The sequence below is a fragment of the Plecotus auritus genome (assembly GCF_963455305.1).
Source record: "Plecotus auritus genome assembly, chromosome: 8".
NCBI lineage: Eukaryota > Metazoa > Chordata > Mammalia > Chiroptera > Vespertilionidae > Plecotus > Plecotus auritus.
This window is the reverse complement of record NC_137782.1, coordinates 150,815,404-150,827,516: the sequence shown is the minus strand read 5'-3', so window position 1 is coordinate 150,827,516 and position 12,113 is coordinate 150,815,404. Positions and strand designations below refer to the sequence as shown.

The window sequence follows — 12,113 nt, the reverse complement described above, 5'->3', positions numbered from 1 at the left end:
TTATCTACTAGCCTTTCTTCCCTTTCACACATGGTTTATATTCAATCTTCAGGAAGGCTATTTCTGTCCCAATCTGAAGCTTAATCCTAATGCTTTAGAGAAAATGTATCCTTCTATGCTAAGTCAAACAGAAAGTCATTCTTCAAATTTCCAAAGGTTTCCCTCTTCCCCCAAAGCACAGTTGGTTTATATGAAATTTGTATAAGTGTGCACCACCCCTTCTGTAATCAAAATGACTCCGATTTCATTCACTGAAACAACATTGCAAAAACCAGGTCACTGACACGAAATTTTATTGAAGTCACCAATACATATATTCTTCTGAGAAATGTTCTGAGCCATCCACTTGATGGTTACAGACATATAAGGATCTTTTTTATTGGTATATTTTTAGTTTGCTTGGCAAGAAAGAAAAGCCACAAATCAAATTCAAAAAGTCTGATTTTTAAAAATCCATAAAAAATGAGAGTTAAAACTGCATAATTCAAATAATAAAGACAATTTCATACAAGTCCAGCAAGGCAAGTTGGCAACTGGAAGTTGAAATAATCTCTTATACAAAATGCAAAAGGAGTCAAAGATGAATTACAAAAAATAAAATTTTGGTCAGAAAATCATTACTATATGAAGCCACAAAAGGACACCTATTGGTTTTCTTTAAGGTGAAAAGAAATCAAACTATTGGTTTGCTATTTATTCAGAAAAAAAAATTAGGAAAGTGTATGGAAAACACTTCTTATATTAAGTGACTTCTGCTATTTAGAAGTCAGAAACATTCTGACTTATTCTTGCCAATCAGTAGAAATGAGGAAATAAAGTGGTTGGCCTTCAGTGGGACACTTACAACACCCGAATGAGGTCCAGAGTGATCCGAGATCGGGGGACGTCAATGTTGATTACTTGGACTTCCACCCTTTCTCCAGGGCCCAGTCCAAGACTCCTTCTCCTCTTCGTTTTAGAAAGCTTTGCTTCTGTTACATTTCGTATGGGAATCAACCCTGTTATCCCCACTCCTATATCCACAAAAATGCCAAACAAAGTGGCATTCTCAACTTTGCCTGTAAGAATTGTCCCAACCTCCAGATCTTGCAAGCAGACTATGCTTCTCTTGAAATCGGGTTGACTAAAATCTGCAAGGAAAGGGGAACAAAGACATCTAGTTTAATAAGGTTCTGCACTTAGACACACACAAATGAGTAAGCATTTACTACATCTCACTTATGTGCCCAGACCAATATTAAGCAATCAGGGGTGACACAAAAGGAGCTGGACTCTGGCCTGCCTTTGGAGAAAATGCATCCTAGTTGGAGGATCAGCATTCACACAGTAGAAATAAGTCGAGAAAATTTACTCAAACACTTTCCTCTCCTCAAACTTTATCTCGTTAACATGTGAACACTGGCACTCCCCTTAAGGACTCTTATTTTTCTCTTCATGAGGCGATTAGGAAATAATTTTGCCCAATGAATCACAAACACTGAGAAAGTCAGACCCTGAGAGACTGAAGGTTGGAGATTTTACCCAGTGCCTGAATCCTCACACTTTTTAAAGGTGGTAGAAAGTACACCAACATTTGGTCAAACATAGATGAAATTCAAATGTTCTTTTGTCTCACTTCTCCTCAACCAATCTGGAGCTCAGGAATCAATTTCTATCCATTTTGAATATACTTATTCAATCAAAATTTATGGATTCTTAATTCATCAAACATTTATTAACTCCTATTATTATCTCCTTGCCAGGCACTGCTGGGTGCTAGGGACACAAAGGTGAAGACCTGCAGGCTCTGTTCTCAGGTACTCCCAGCCCTCTTTTCTTGCTCACCCCGGTGCGCATCCTTCTGTTCACTAATAATACTATCCCCCAAAAGATGGGCAGAAAGCACGCAAGGAATCATAATGGCTCTCATTAAAACAAAACAAAAACAAAGCTTTTATAAGGGAGGAGGTTAGAACCAACAGTTTAAATGGGGCTTTTGGATTATCTCTGGATTCCATTTATCCACGCTCTTCTTGGCCCCCTTTCCTAGGATTACTGAATGTTGATTCTAGTAACAAAGAACACATTCTGTGCTTGGATCTCCTTTCACTGAGACCTCATTTTCCCCCCACCCATTCCATTTCCTTTTCCTCCACAGCTGCTGGCTTTATCCTGATTACTTGTTGAAGCGATCCTTTACATTTGTATTAACAACTGGTCACCTCTCTGTTCCCCTTCCCCAGCCCAACCACACTGAAATCAAGATTTTTTTACAAACTCACCTTCTTCCTGTAAAACAAAAGCCTTCTTTAAAACTCAAATCTCATAAAAATAGGAAGATGCTAACACGGGAACTGATTCTGTAGAATTTCACTTGATGCTGAAGCAGAAACCTACTATAATGTAATATATTATGCTGGGCACTGACTGTATCAAAGCAGAGTGAAACTAAGTCATGGATGAGAGTCAGAGGTAAGATGGTCTCTGAGGCCCCATAGGCATTGTTTTTATGCTTGAAAAGTCTTTCCCCCCTTTTTTCTTGTAGAGGTCCAGCTGGTACAGATTCCCCAAAGGTTCTTGGTCAGCTGCTTAGTTTGATTTTGCACGGAAAAGCAGAGCCAGGAACTACCTAACATGCTCCTGAAGATAGCCTGGGCCACTGAGAAATCAGAAAATCCACCACGTACCAGCAAACTTTAACACTTTGATTGGCAAGGTACATATATTCAGTCCTGTCATAAGGCTGCTTAGGATGAACCCAATTATGGAAATCGACTAGCAACCAGAGTGCTAATGACATAGAACTGTGTCACTGAGAACACAGAAGATAGGATGAGTATCAGAAAAGAATGCTGCATCAGGAAGAGAAATCCTTTGGAAAAAATGGAGAAGAGAGATGAGACTCATTTGAAATTTCACTTGTCACAATGATAAAAACTGCAGTAATTGATAAGCCCAGTCGAGAGCTCACATGCATCGGGTTTCAGCTCAACTACGGGCATCACCAGGTGAGGATCTCTACTTGGCTGCTGGCTATTTAACTGAACTATATAATTTAGGAGCTGATCTTTGCCCTGAGCCTACAGTATAACTGCAATAACAGATCATCAACCCTGAGACAGAAATATAAAGATGGACAGCAAAACCCTTTCAGGATGCCTGCAGCTGGAGCACATTTGCCAACCTTCTAATGCAGTGGTTCTAGGCACACCACCTTCAAGTCCTGCCCTGTTTGAGAACCATGGCTCTACTTTGTATGCCTACTGAACGACACTTTGGACGGACTGCCCAGAAGCTTCGACTCCTACATTTTTGGCATAGATCTTACTCTATGCTTTATTTTACTTTTCTCCAACTTAAAAAAAAAAATAATTTCAAACTTACTGAAAAGTTGAGGTAAAAGTATAATGAGCTTGCTGGCAGTGTTTTTAAATTCCCTTAAACTTTTTCAAAGAAGTATGTCCCATCACCCTAACAAAGCCTAACAAAGAATGAAAAGAACCAAGCCCTCAGCATGGTATCATAAAACTGGTTATGAGACAAGTGCAGATTCATTCAAATCTCAGGGCTGCCTATTCAAATTTCCTTGGGAAATTGATACCTTAATTCTTTCTCACCATGTCACTTCTCTCAACAACTCTGGCTGTCATAATTCCCTCACCATCTATCTGTGCTGAAAGCTGAGAACACTTTTAATTAGAAGGAAAAATCAACAGAGAGATAGTATCTTATTTGTTTAATGTGTTCATTGACACAGAATCCAGGAACTTGGAAGGCTTTAATTTAGGAAGATTCACTTTTTAATTTGTGAACTGAATGCTTACTTTGGACTTCTGGTTCCTATGAGATAAAAACCGTTTAGAAAAGGATGATGAAAACTGTGTGCCTCCATGCATGCACACAGCAGCACATGTATGATGCATGTAGACAGTAAGTGGGGAACGAGGAATCTGGAGACCTAGCTTCTAGCTTTGGCTCTGGATACTACCTAACTGAAATGACTTTGAAGGAAGGTCACCATGCCTTAGTTTTCTCATGTGTAGAATGGAAGAATAACATCTGTTTTGCCTATCGCAGTGGTCAGTAAACTGCGGCTTGCAAGCCACATGCAGCTCGTGAGCTGTGGTTTGTCACTCTGTTGACTAATGAGTTTGCCGACCACTGGCCTATCGCACAGGATTGTTGTGAGGGCCATAGGACCTATCGTGAGCTATGCAAATGAAAGGTGCTACTGTTCAAGTTCAACTGCTTACCTGTTCGAAAGTCAAAGCTTTCAGGCTGGCTGAGACCATCTATGATGATCTGTAAAGAGGGCACTGTTGTTTGTAATCTTTCTGCAAGTTTCTCTATTCCTTCCTTTTCAAGGAATGACTTTATTTTTTGTTGCATCTCAGGCTTCCCAATTTCACACAGTGTTCCTCCAATGAAGAATAAAAACCTACAAAGGCGGGGGGGAGGTAAGGGGGACCAACACTTATTAATAATATTACTTATTGTCCAATTTCCTTATACAGACTACCCTAAAATTCAGTCATCTCAGATCCATATAGTAATATCTCATCTTTATTGAAAACCTACTATGTGCCCATGATATAATACATGATCTGTCTTGGAACAAAAAAAAAGGTGGGGAGGAAGGGATGCATTTTGGTTCTTGCACATACAGGTCAGAAATATTTTACAGTGTAATGTTCATTAGAGTTTAGTGTCATATGTGTTTGCTAAATAAGGATACCTATACTTACCTCATGATTCCTAAAATTTCAGTTAGGAAAACTTATTTGAATTTAAATTATTTTGTACCAACAATGAATTGATGATATAAAAATCCCCAACAAGCACTGCCAGCTTTTGACAAATGCATTACTCTAGTCAGGTGCCATATCATTGCTTTGTACTTGTGTCACCTGTGCAAGCATACCACCAGCTTAGTAATTCTCAAATGCCATCAACAGGCAAGTCTCACATGGACACTAAGTATAATCAGTACACTAAGTATATTCAGCATCAACAGAGAAAAATGGAAGCAATAGAAAGTAAGATTGCAATTATATAGCCTTAAGATAAAGATTATCTTTATAAGCTTTATAATTATAGTAGAGGCCCGATGCACGAAGATTCGTCAAGAAAGGGCCTTACTTCCCCTGGCTGCCGGCACTGCCTTCGCTCCAGCCTGGAGCAGCCTTTCTGCCTTTGCTCTGGCCCGGAGCCGCCATTCTGCCTTACCACGCTGCCCAGAGGCCCAGAGCGGCTGGGGTGGTGTATCCCGCCCCCGGCCGCTAGGCGCCTGTGTGTATGCAAATTAACTTACCATCTTTGTTGGGTTGATTTGCATACTCACTTCTGATTGGCTAGTGGGCATCGTGAAGGTATGGTCAATTTGCATATTTCTCTTTTATTAGTGTAGATAGCTGCAATATTTACAAAATAAAAGTATCTGCCTTTCTCAATTTCCCTTTGCTATGTTTTCCATTTCTCTTGCTTGAATAGTGACCTATCAATTACTTAGCTTTTGGATTGCAATAATTAGTTAAGAAAAATATAATAAAGGGTTAAGCTGCGTTTCACTTAAATTTCATCTGAATACTGGGCTGTAGCTCACTTTCTTGATATTCCTTGGCTGGGTATATTTTTACATCAGTGATTTTCAACCTTTTCATCTCAAAGAACACCCAAACAAGTTACTAAAATTGTGCGGCAGGCACACCAAAAAATATATTCTATTTTTTGCTGATCTGACAAAAAAAATAGATATAACTTTGATTCATTAACACCAGCCAGCTATTATGTTGGCTGTTGTCTTTTTTTTTTTTTTATTTGACAATCTAAGGGAAAAGAGGTCAGTGCTGCTGACTAAATAGTCAGGTATTGCATGTCTTAAAAATTTTTGTGGCACACCAGTGTGTCTCTTGCGGCACACCGGTTGAAAATTGCTGTTCTACATCATTAAGTTTCATTTCCTATGATTAATGGCACTTTAAAAATGTCAACACAGTAATCAGACAGTGATACTAATGCCGTCAAATCCTTTCCTCTTAGGATGTCTCTGGAATACAAGATGGGAAAAAGGAAAATGTTGGAGGCTTGTCTATGATCAGAATTGGGATCTATGCCATTTTGCAGGTTGTTGCAAAAGGAATACTTGTGATTTCAAGTCTTTTTTGCATTGTTGTATTCAACCAGAAAGGCCTCTTTGGTGATAATCTGGTATTGATAATCTGATATCTGCTGGAGTAAACTCTCTCATCTCTCATTTCACTAATGTCTCTCTTTGGGCTCAAATGTGCAACCCCCATACATTTCGAAAGCCATATTTTTGGTCAAAAACAGATTCTCTAAAATCTAATTAATTCTCTTGACAATGTATTTTGGTTAATGATCTAATGAAAGACCAAGGAGTTGGTGGCCTGGTCTCCTTTTTTCAGAAATAAGCTTCCATCCAAACTGGCGGCCAGTGAGCTACCCACTATTTGTGTCCATGGCTTCCCCAGCCCACCAGAGAGGCAGCCAGTGTCTATTAGTGCTGATGGATGGGCAGTAGCATATATGGGCCCTGGTGACATGGAACAGCTGCTGGAGCTTTGACTGATGGGGCAGATGATACATGACAACCTCTGCCCATAGCAAACTTCCTTGCTCAACTTTCTAAATAATACATGCCCTGCTGAGCAGGCTTCCCTGGTATTTACCAGAACATCTTTCAAATCCCCAAGACTCTGGCCTACAATCAACTGTTAAAGTGCCAAAAAAGTATATTCATGAGCTGTAAATCTATAACCTTGAATAGCATCTCATAGCTGGTACAAGTAACTAAATGGCAGAAACTTACCAAAACAGAAATACTGGTTCAGGAGGCTTAAGGTTGTTGTGTGTAACTAACATCTACCAAAGTCACTTCTACTGAAAGAATTCCGTTTATAGTGGTTGCAGATGTAAAAAGAAGGTTGGTCTGTTTAATCTGAATGCATATTTCATATATCATTTTCATTCTCACACACTAAGCCTGAGGGCACTAGTAACTGAAATCAATAAAAAAATGACCAAATTGTGCTCCTAGCTAATGCTTCATATTGATCAGACCTATTTTTAAATGACTATGGAACAAAGTCAAATGCTTTTTAAATGTGGAAACTTTTTAAAAGTTACAACAGGATTGCAGAGAAAGAAACATAGCAAACACAAGGGAGAGGAACTATAGAATGAGCTGGGAATAGCATTCAGAATGACCTCTACCTTATTGGATATCAAATACGTTTGACCGTGAATGACAGAAAACAATGTTTTATGCTCAGTAATCTCTCAAACATGTGTTCTTTAAATATCCTAAAAAATTTATCCTACATATTCTGAATCTTCACCCTAGAACTGAGCGGGATAAGGACTATCCAATACAAAGTTTCATTTAGAACTGAGTATGTAATACTCAGTACAAAGTCCTTTCTGGCTCAGAAGTACCATATAAAAACATAATGTGCTCTATGACGCTTGGACACAGAATGTAAATGGACATGTACTGATAATTATGCGTGAAGCATTATGTTAGTGCTTGACAGATGTTCTTATTTAGCCCTGACAATAACCCTAAAAGACAGATATGTCATTCAGAAAAGGACAACTGAGGTTCAGGGAGGTTAAATAATTTTCCCAAGGACACACAACTATTTTCACTAAACGGAGTTTCATAGTATACACATCCATGTGTGTCTGTTTATAACTGCAGTTATGTCAAAAATTAAATGGCAATATTTGGTTAAGCTATAAAATACAATACTTTTGGTGACATTTCACCGGCACAACTAAATGGCAGATTAGTTTTAAACATTAGACAGTTATATTGATAAATCCCACAAAGAAATTGTTATATAAATGCATTTCAGTAGACAATCTCTCACAATTCAGTGAGTCTCTTTTCTCCACTGTCTCTGGAAGGCATTTCAGTTTGCTAAGGAGTGCTGTCTGAGCTGCTGTTTTTATTTAATATGTAATTTCACCCATCTTACTTAAAATAAGAAAGTAGCATAAGTGCAACAAATGAGCACATCATGTTCTTTTCACGTACATCTGCACAAAGTTAAAATACAGAGCTTGCCACAGAGAGCATGCTTGTTTTTCAAACCGAATGCCATAGAACCTAAAATCACTGACATTTTCAACAGAAACTTGTTACAAATGCACTCAAAGAATAAAAGTCTTTGTAAGGTTTTTTCCTGAAGAATATGAAATTCTCAAGACTCATAGGAGTTCCGATATAGGCATTCAGTTTTATGTAATCATTTCCAGCATGGAGAAAAAAAGCTTAGGAGCCCAGGGCTTGGCTCATTACATTAAAGCAACGTGATATCCCACAGAGCACAGAAGAACCGCGGTGATGCAACACCATCACTTTAAAAGCGGCCTAATATTAGCCCATATGTGTAGGCCAAACTCACAGGATTTATAACTCCACAAAGAACATGCTGCAAGGGCAAAGATCTTCTAGCTGTCTAGCCACTCTTAACACTTTTAAGAGAGCTTTTTGTACTTGTTTATTTTTATCCATTAGTTTTACTCAGCTTTAAAGTCATTACATCAATAAACAAAACATTAAATTCCAAGAGCACAGTCATTTTAGAAATAAAAAGGTACAGATAAAACAGGTCATAATATGTAATACAGGTAGATATTCAATGATATAAAAAGAAAGCTTATTTGAGGAGAAAACCTGCTGTCTTAACTGTGATTGTAGAGTAAGCGTTGGGACACAAATGAAAATTTAGTGATAGTTTGTTATAAAACCACAGATACTATATATTTTTAAATCTGCTGCACTTAATATTAAAGACTGACTATAAATTCCAACATGGCAAAGGAGATAAACCTGCTATTTCTTGTATAGCACCCACAGGAGAATTGATACAGGTTAGCAGGTAGCAGCACACAATTAGATAAAAGGCAGCCCTGGCTTTACCCACCTTTCAGCAGTCAAATCGAAGGGGCAGCAATGTGAATTGCACTGCAATCATCATCAATGAATCGTTTCAAACTTCTAACCTCTTTGTTAAACTGAGACCATGAACTGAGACAGAATCCTTAAAAACCTTTGCTGGTACAAAATCCATGAGTAATGGTAAATTCAAGTACAGTGCATTCATGGAGAGGCCCCAGAACACCTACTGTGTTGTAGAAGCTGGTAGGTAAGTGAGGATAATATTTAAATTGCTTTTCTTAGCACTTAGTCAACCACAGAAAGTTACAGCAAGTCATTTTCCACAAGAATTTACAGCTGACGGGCTTTTGAAAACTTATTGCAGATGAACTTAAAAAAAAAAAAAGTAACCCTTTCAGAAAGGGCAATGAGGCTGTTCCACAAGTCCGTACAGATTCTGATCTGAGAGTATAGTTTCAAACGGTATGCAGCTACCTGGGCTGCAGTGGGGCATTTTCAGCACTATTGGCTTGGCAACATTTGGAGACTTTGGGGGCACCTCCTGCATCTAAGAATAAAAACAAAAACAACAAAACAGGAGGAGCTGAAAAGGATAAGACTAAGGAATGCAGTCTGTCTTCCAAAAGACTCAGTTTGTAAGTATCAGACTGTTACCTGCTTCTAACTTGGGAAGAACTTACTATTCCTTCTTTTTGAAAGGTCTGGTATGCATGCACAGAAACTGGATACTTGATGCATGTTACATTAGTTATATTTAGGAGAACATATCCTTAGAAAGCTATTTTATTTTAGCAATTTAGAACAGAAAATTAAATTAGTAAAAATAAAAAGTTAGTTAAAAGATTTAGGATGCTCTCTTTAGAAACATAGTTGAAGACATTGCTTATATAGTTACATCAAAGAAAATATGTAAGACCAATGAAATAACTGATATCACAGAGAATAAGTACCACTGATTTTGATGTAGCTTTTCCTATGTCAGAACCAGGTATGATATACTGTGTGATTATAACTAGAAGCCCGATGCACGAAGATTTGTGCAGAATGGGCCTTCCTTTCCCTGGCTGCCAGCACCGCCTTTCCACTCCGGCCCTGGAGCCACCTCTTTCCCCTCCCGCCCCGGAGCCACCCCTTTCTGCTCCGGCCCTGCCTTCCCACGCTGCCCAGAGGCCCTGAGCGGCTGGGACGGTGTGCAACGCCTGCATCCTGCCCCACCCCTGGCCACTTGGTGCCTGCATATGCAAATTAACCCACCATTTTTGTTGGGTTAATTTGCATACTCACTCCTGATTGGCTGGTGGGCATCGTGAAGGTACGGTCAATTTGCATCTTTCTCTTTTATTAGTGTAGATTAAAATTACCATTTAAAAAACCCAAATGTATATACATATACATTCAAATGAGTCAAGTATATAAAAATGAGAAGGCATCATTGCTGAAATGCTGTGGTTGCTCTAAAGATTTCTAAAATCCTGTTTCAGAAATTGCCTTAGAAATTAACTTATAAGTAACAAAAGAAAATCAGTTTTTCACATTTTTAAAAACACCCCCTTACCCCATGAAGAGAACCAAAAGTATCCCAACAACTCAACTTCACTTGGTTTGATCATCCTCTTCCCACTGAGTCCGGCCATTTTAAATACACACCACACAACCTCAAATGATAAAAGATTTGCTAAAATTCAGGCTCTTCAACAGAATGTGACAAAATGCTGAAGCCTTGGAGGATAATTTAGAATTGCACAAAGAAGATGTGGTATATATTATACAATGAAGTACTACATGGCCATAAGAAATGATGAAATAACATCATTTACAACAATGTGGATGGACCTTGATAACATTATGCGAAGTGGAAAAAGTCAAACAGAGAAAGCTAAAAACTATATGATTTAACTCATATGTGGAATATAAAACAAACTTATGTACACAAACAGCAGTGTGGTGGTTGCCAGAGGGAGGGGGTGGGGAAGAAAGGGGTCCTAATATGAGGTGACAGAAGATTTGACTTTGGATGGTGGGCATATGGTCCTATATACAGATTTTATAAATTAGTAATCCACACATGTAACCTATATGTTCATGTAGACTAATGTCACCCCAATAAAATTCTATATAATAAAAGGCAAAAAAAAAAAAAATCGCACATCCAGCTTCCTCATTAAGTATCATTTACTGTGGAGAAGACTGAACGTTTGGTAACAGAGCCTTTGCCCTAAATGAGCTTGCAGTTTACTTTTAAGCAATGACACTATGCTGGAATAAATAATCTCCCACTTACACCTGCTCTTAGAGGTAGGATTTTACATGCAGGTAAATAGATACTTTGAAAGTGTTCATAAAAATGATTTCATTCTCTCAAAAAATTATTGTGGCTGTAGGTTTTCAGGTAAGAGAATCAAAACTCAGATTAAGTGACCTGCCCAAAGTTACACAGCTGAGACCACGGGTTGTAGCTAAGATAAAAGTTGTCATAATCACATCATCATTAGCACTCCTTTCCCCTTTACTGTGGGGGATTTTCGATGCAGACAGAAGATTTAGATCCCAGATTAAAATTTGGCACCCAGGACCACTGCCTGGGAGCAATTTATTATTTTTAAAACCAAATTCAAAAGGAAAAGGTTTGGCTCTGTTTGAGTTACTGAATAAGAGTTGGAAAAAATTAAGTTAGTGGTTTCAAAGGCTGCAGACTCTCTAACATTTCAAAAACACTGTTTAGAATTCATATAATTTAATTTACTGGCTGTAAAGCCATAACATGTATTAGTGCCTGTGAATATTTGAAAGAGAAGGGCAAATTAAAAAGTAGTATTCAAAAACATACAGGCTAGAGATGGTAGAGCTAAAATTAAACAGCTCCGATGGTAGAGCTAAAATTAAACAGCTCCGACACTACTAGGGAATAAAGTCCATGTTTTAGGGTAAAGGACGTTCTCCCTTGGAAACAGCCCTTTTCCTATGGATTCTATCTATCTGGCCAAGGATCCTCCTTTCACGAAATTGGAAAATGCTTAACATCTGTCATTTCCATAAATGCCCTGGTTGTCCTCTGAATGGGCAGAGCCATTTTTATTCCATTTAAAGAGTAGGCAATTAAGGTCAAAGTAAGTTGCTTATGGTCACACAGAAAGTCAGAAGACAGGCAGAAAGGAGGCAGGGAGGAGGGAGATAATGGAGACTAAGTCGATAACCTACTGCATTTCAG

The 12,113-nt window shown here is 38.4% G+C and overlaps 1 protein-coding gene across 1 annotated transcript in view; it reads right to left on the bottom strand.

Moving 5' to 3' along the window:
* Nucleotides 1–265: 265 nt before the first annotated feature.
* The window catches only part of SRBD1 (S1 RNA binding domain 1), a 157,662-nt gene continuing 145,814 nt past the window's right edge, over nucleotides 266–12,113 (bottom strand). Inside the window, exons 20-21 of the mRNA XM_080685582.1 lie at nucleotides 4,233–4,417; nucleotides 266–1,130 (exon numbers count right to left, since the gene is read on the bottom strand). Of these exons, the coding sequence (XP_080541708.1) occupies nucleotides 841–1,130; nucleotides 4,233–4,417 (475 nt within the window). The 3' untranslated portion in view covers nucleotides 266–840. The remainder of the gene's footprint in view (nucleotides 1,131–4,232; nucleotides 4,418–12,113) is intronic.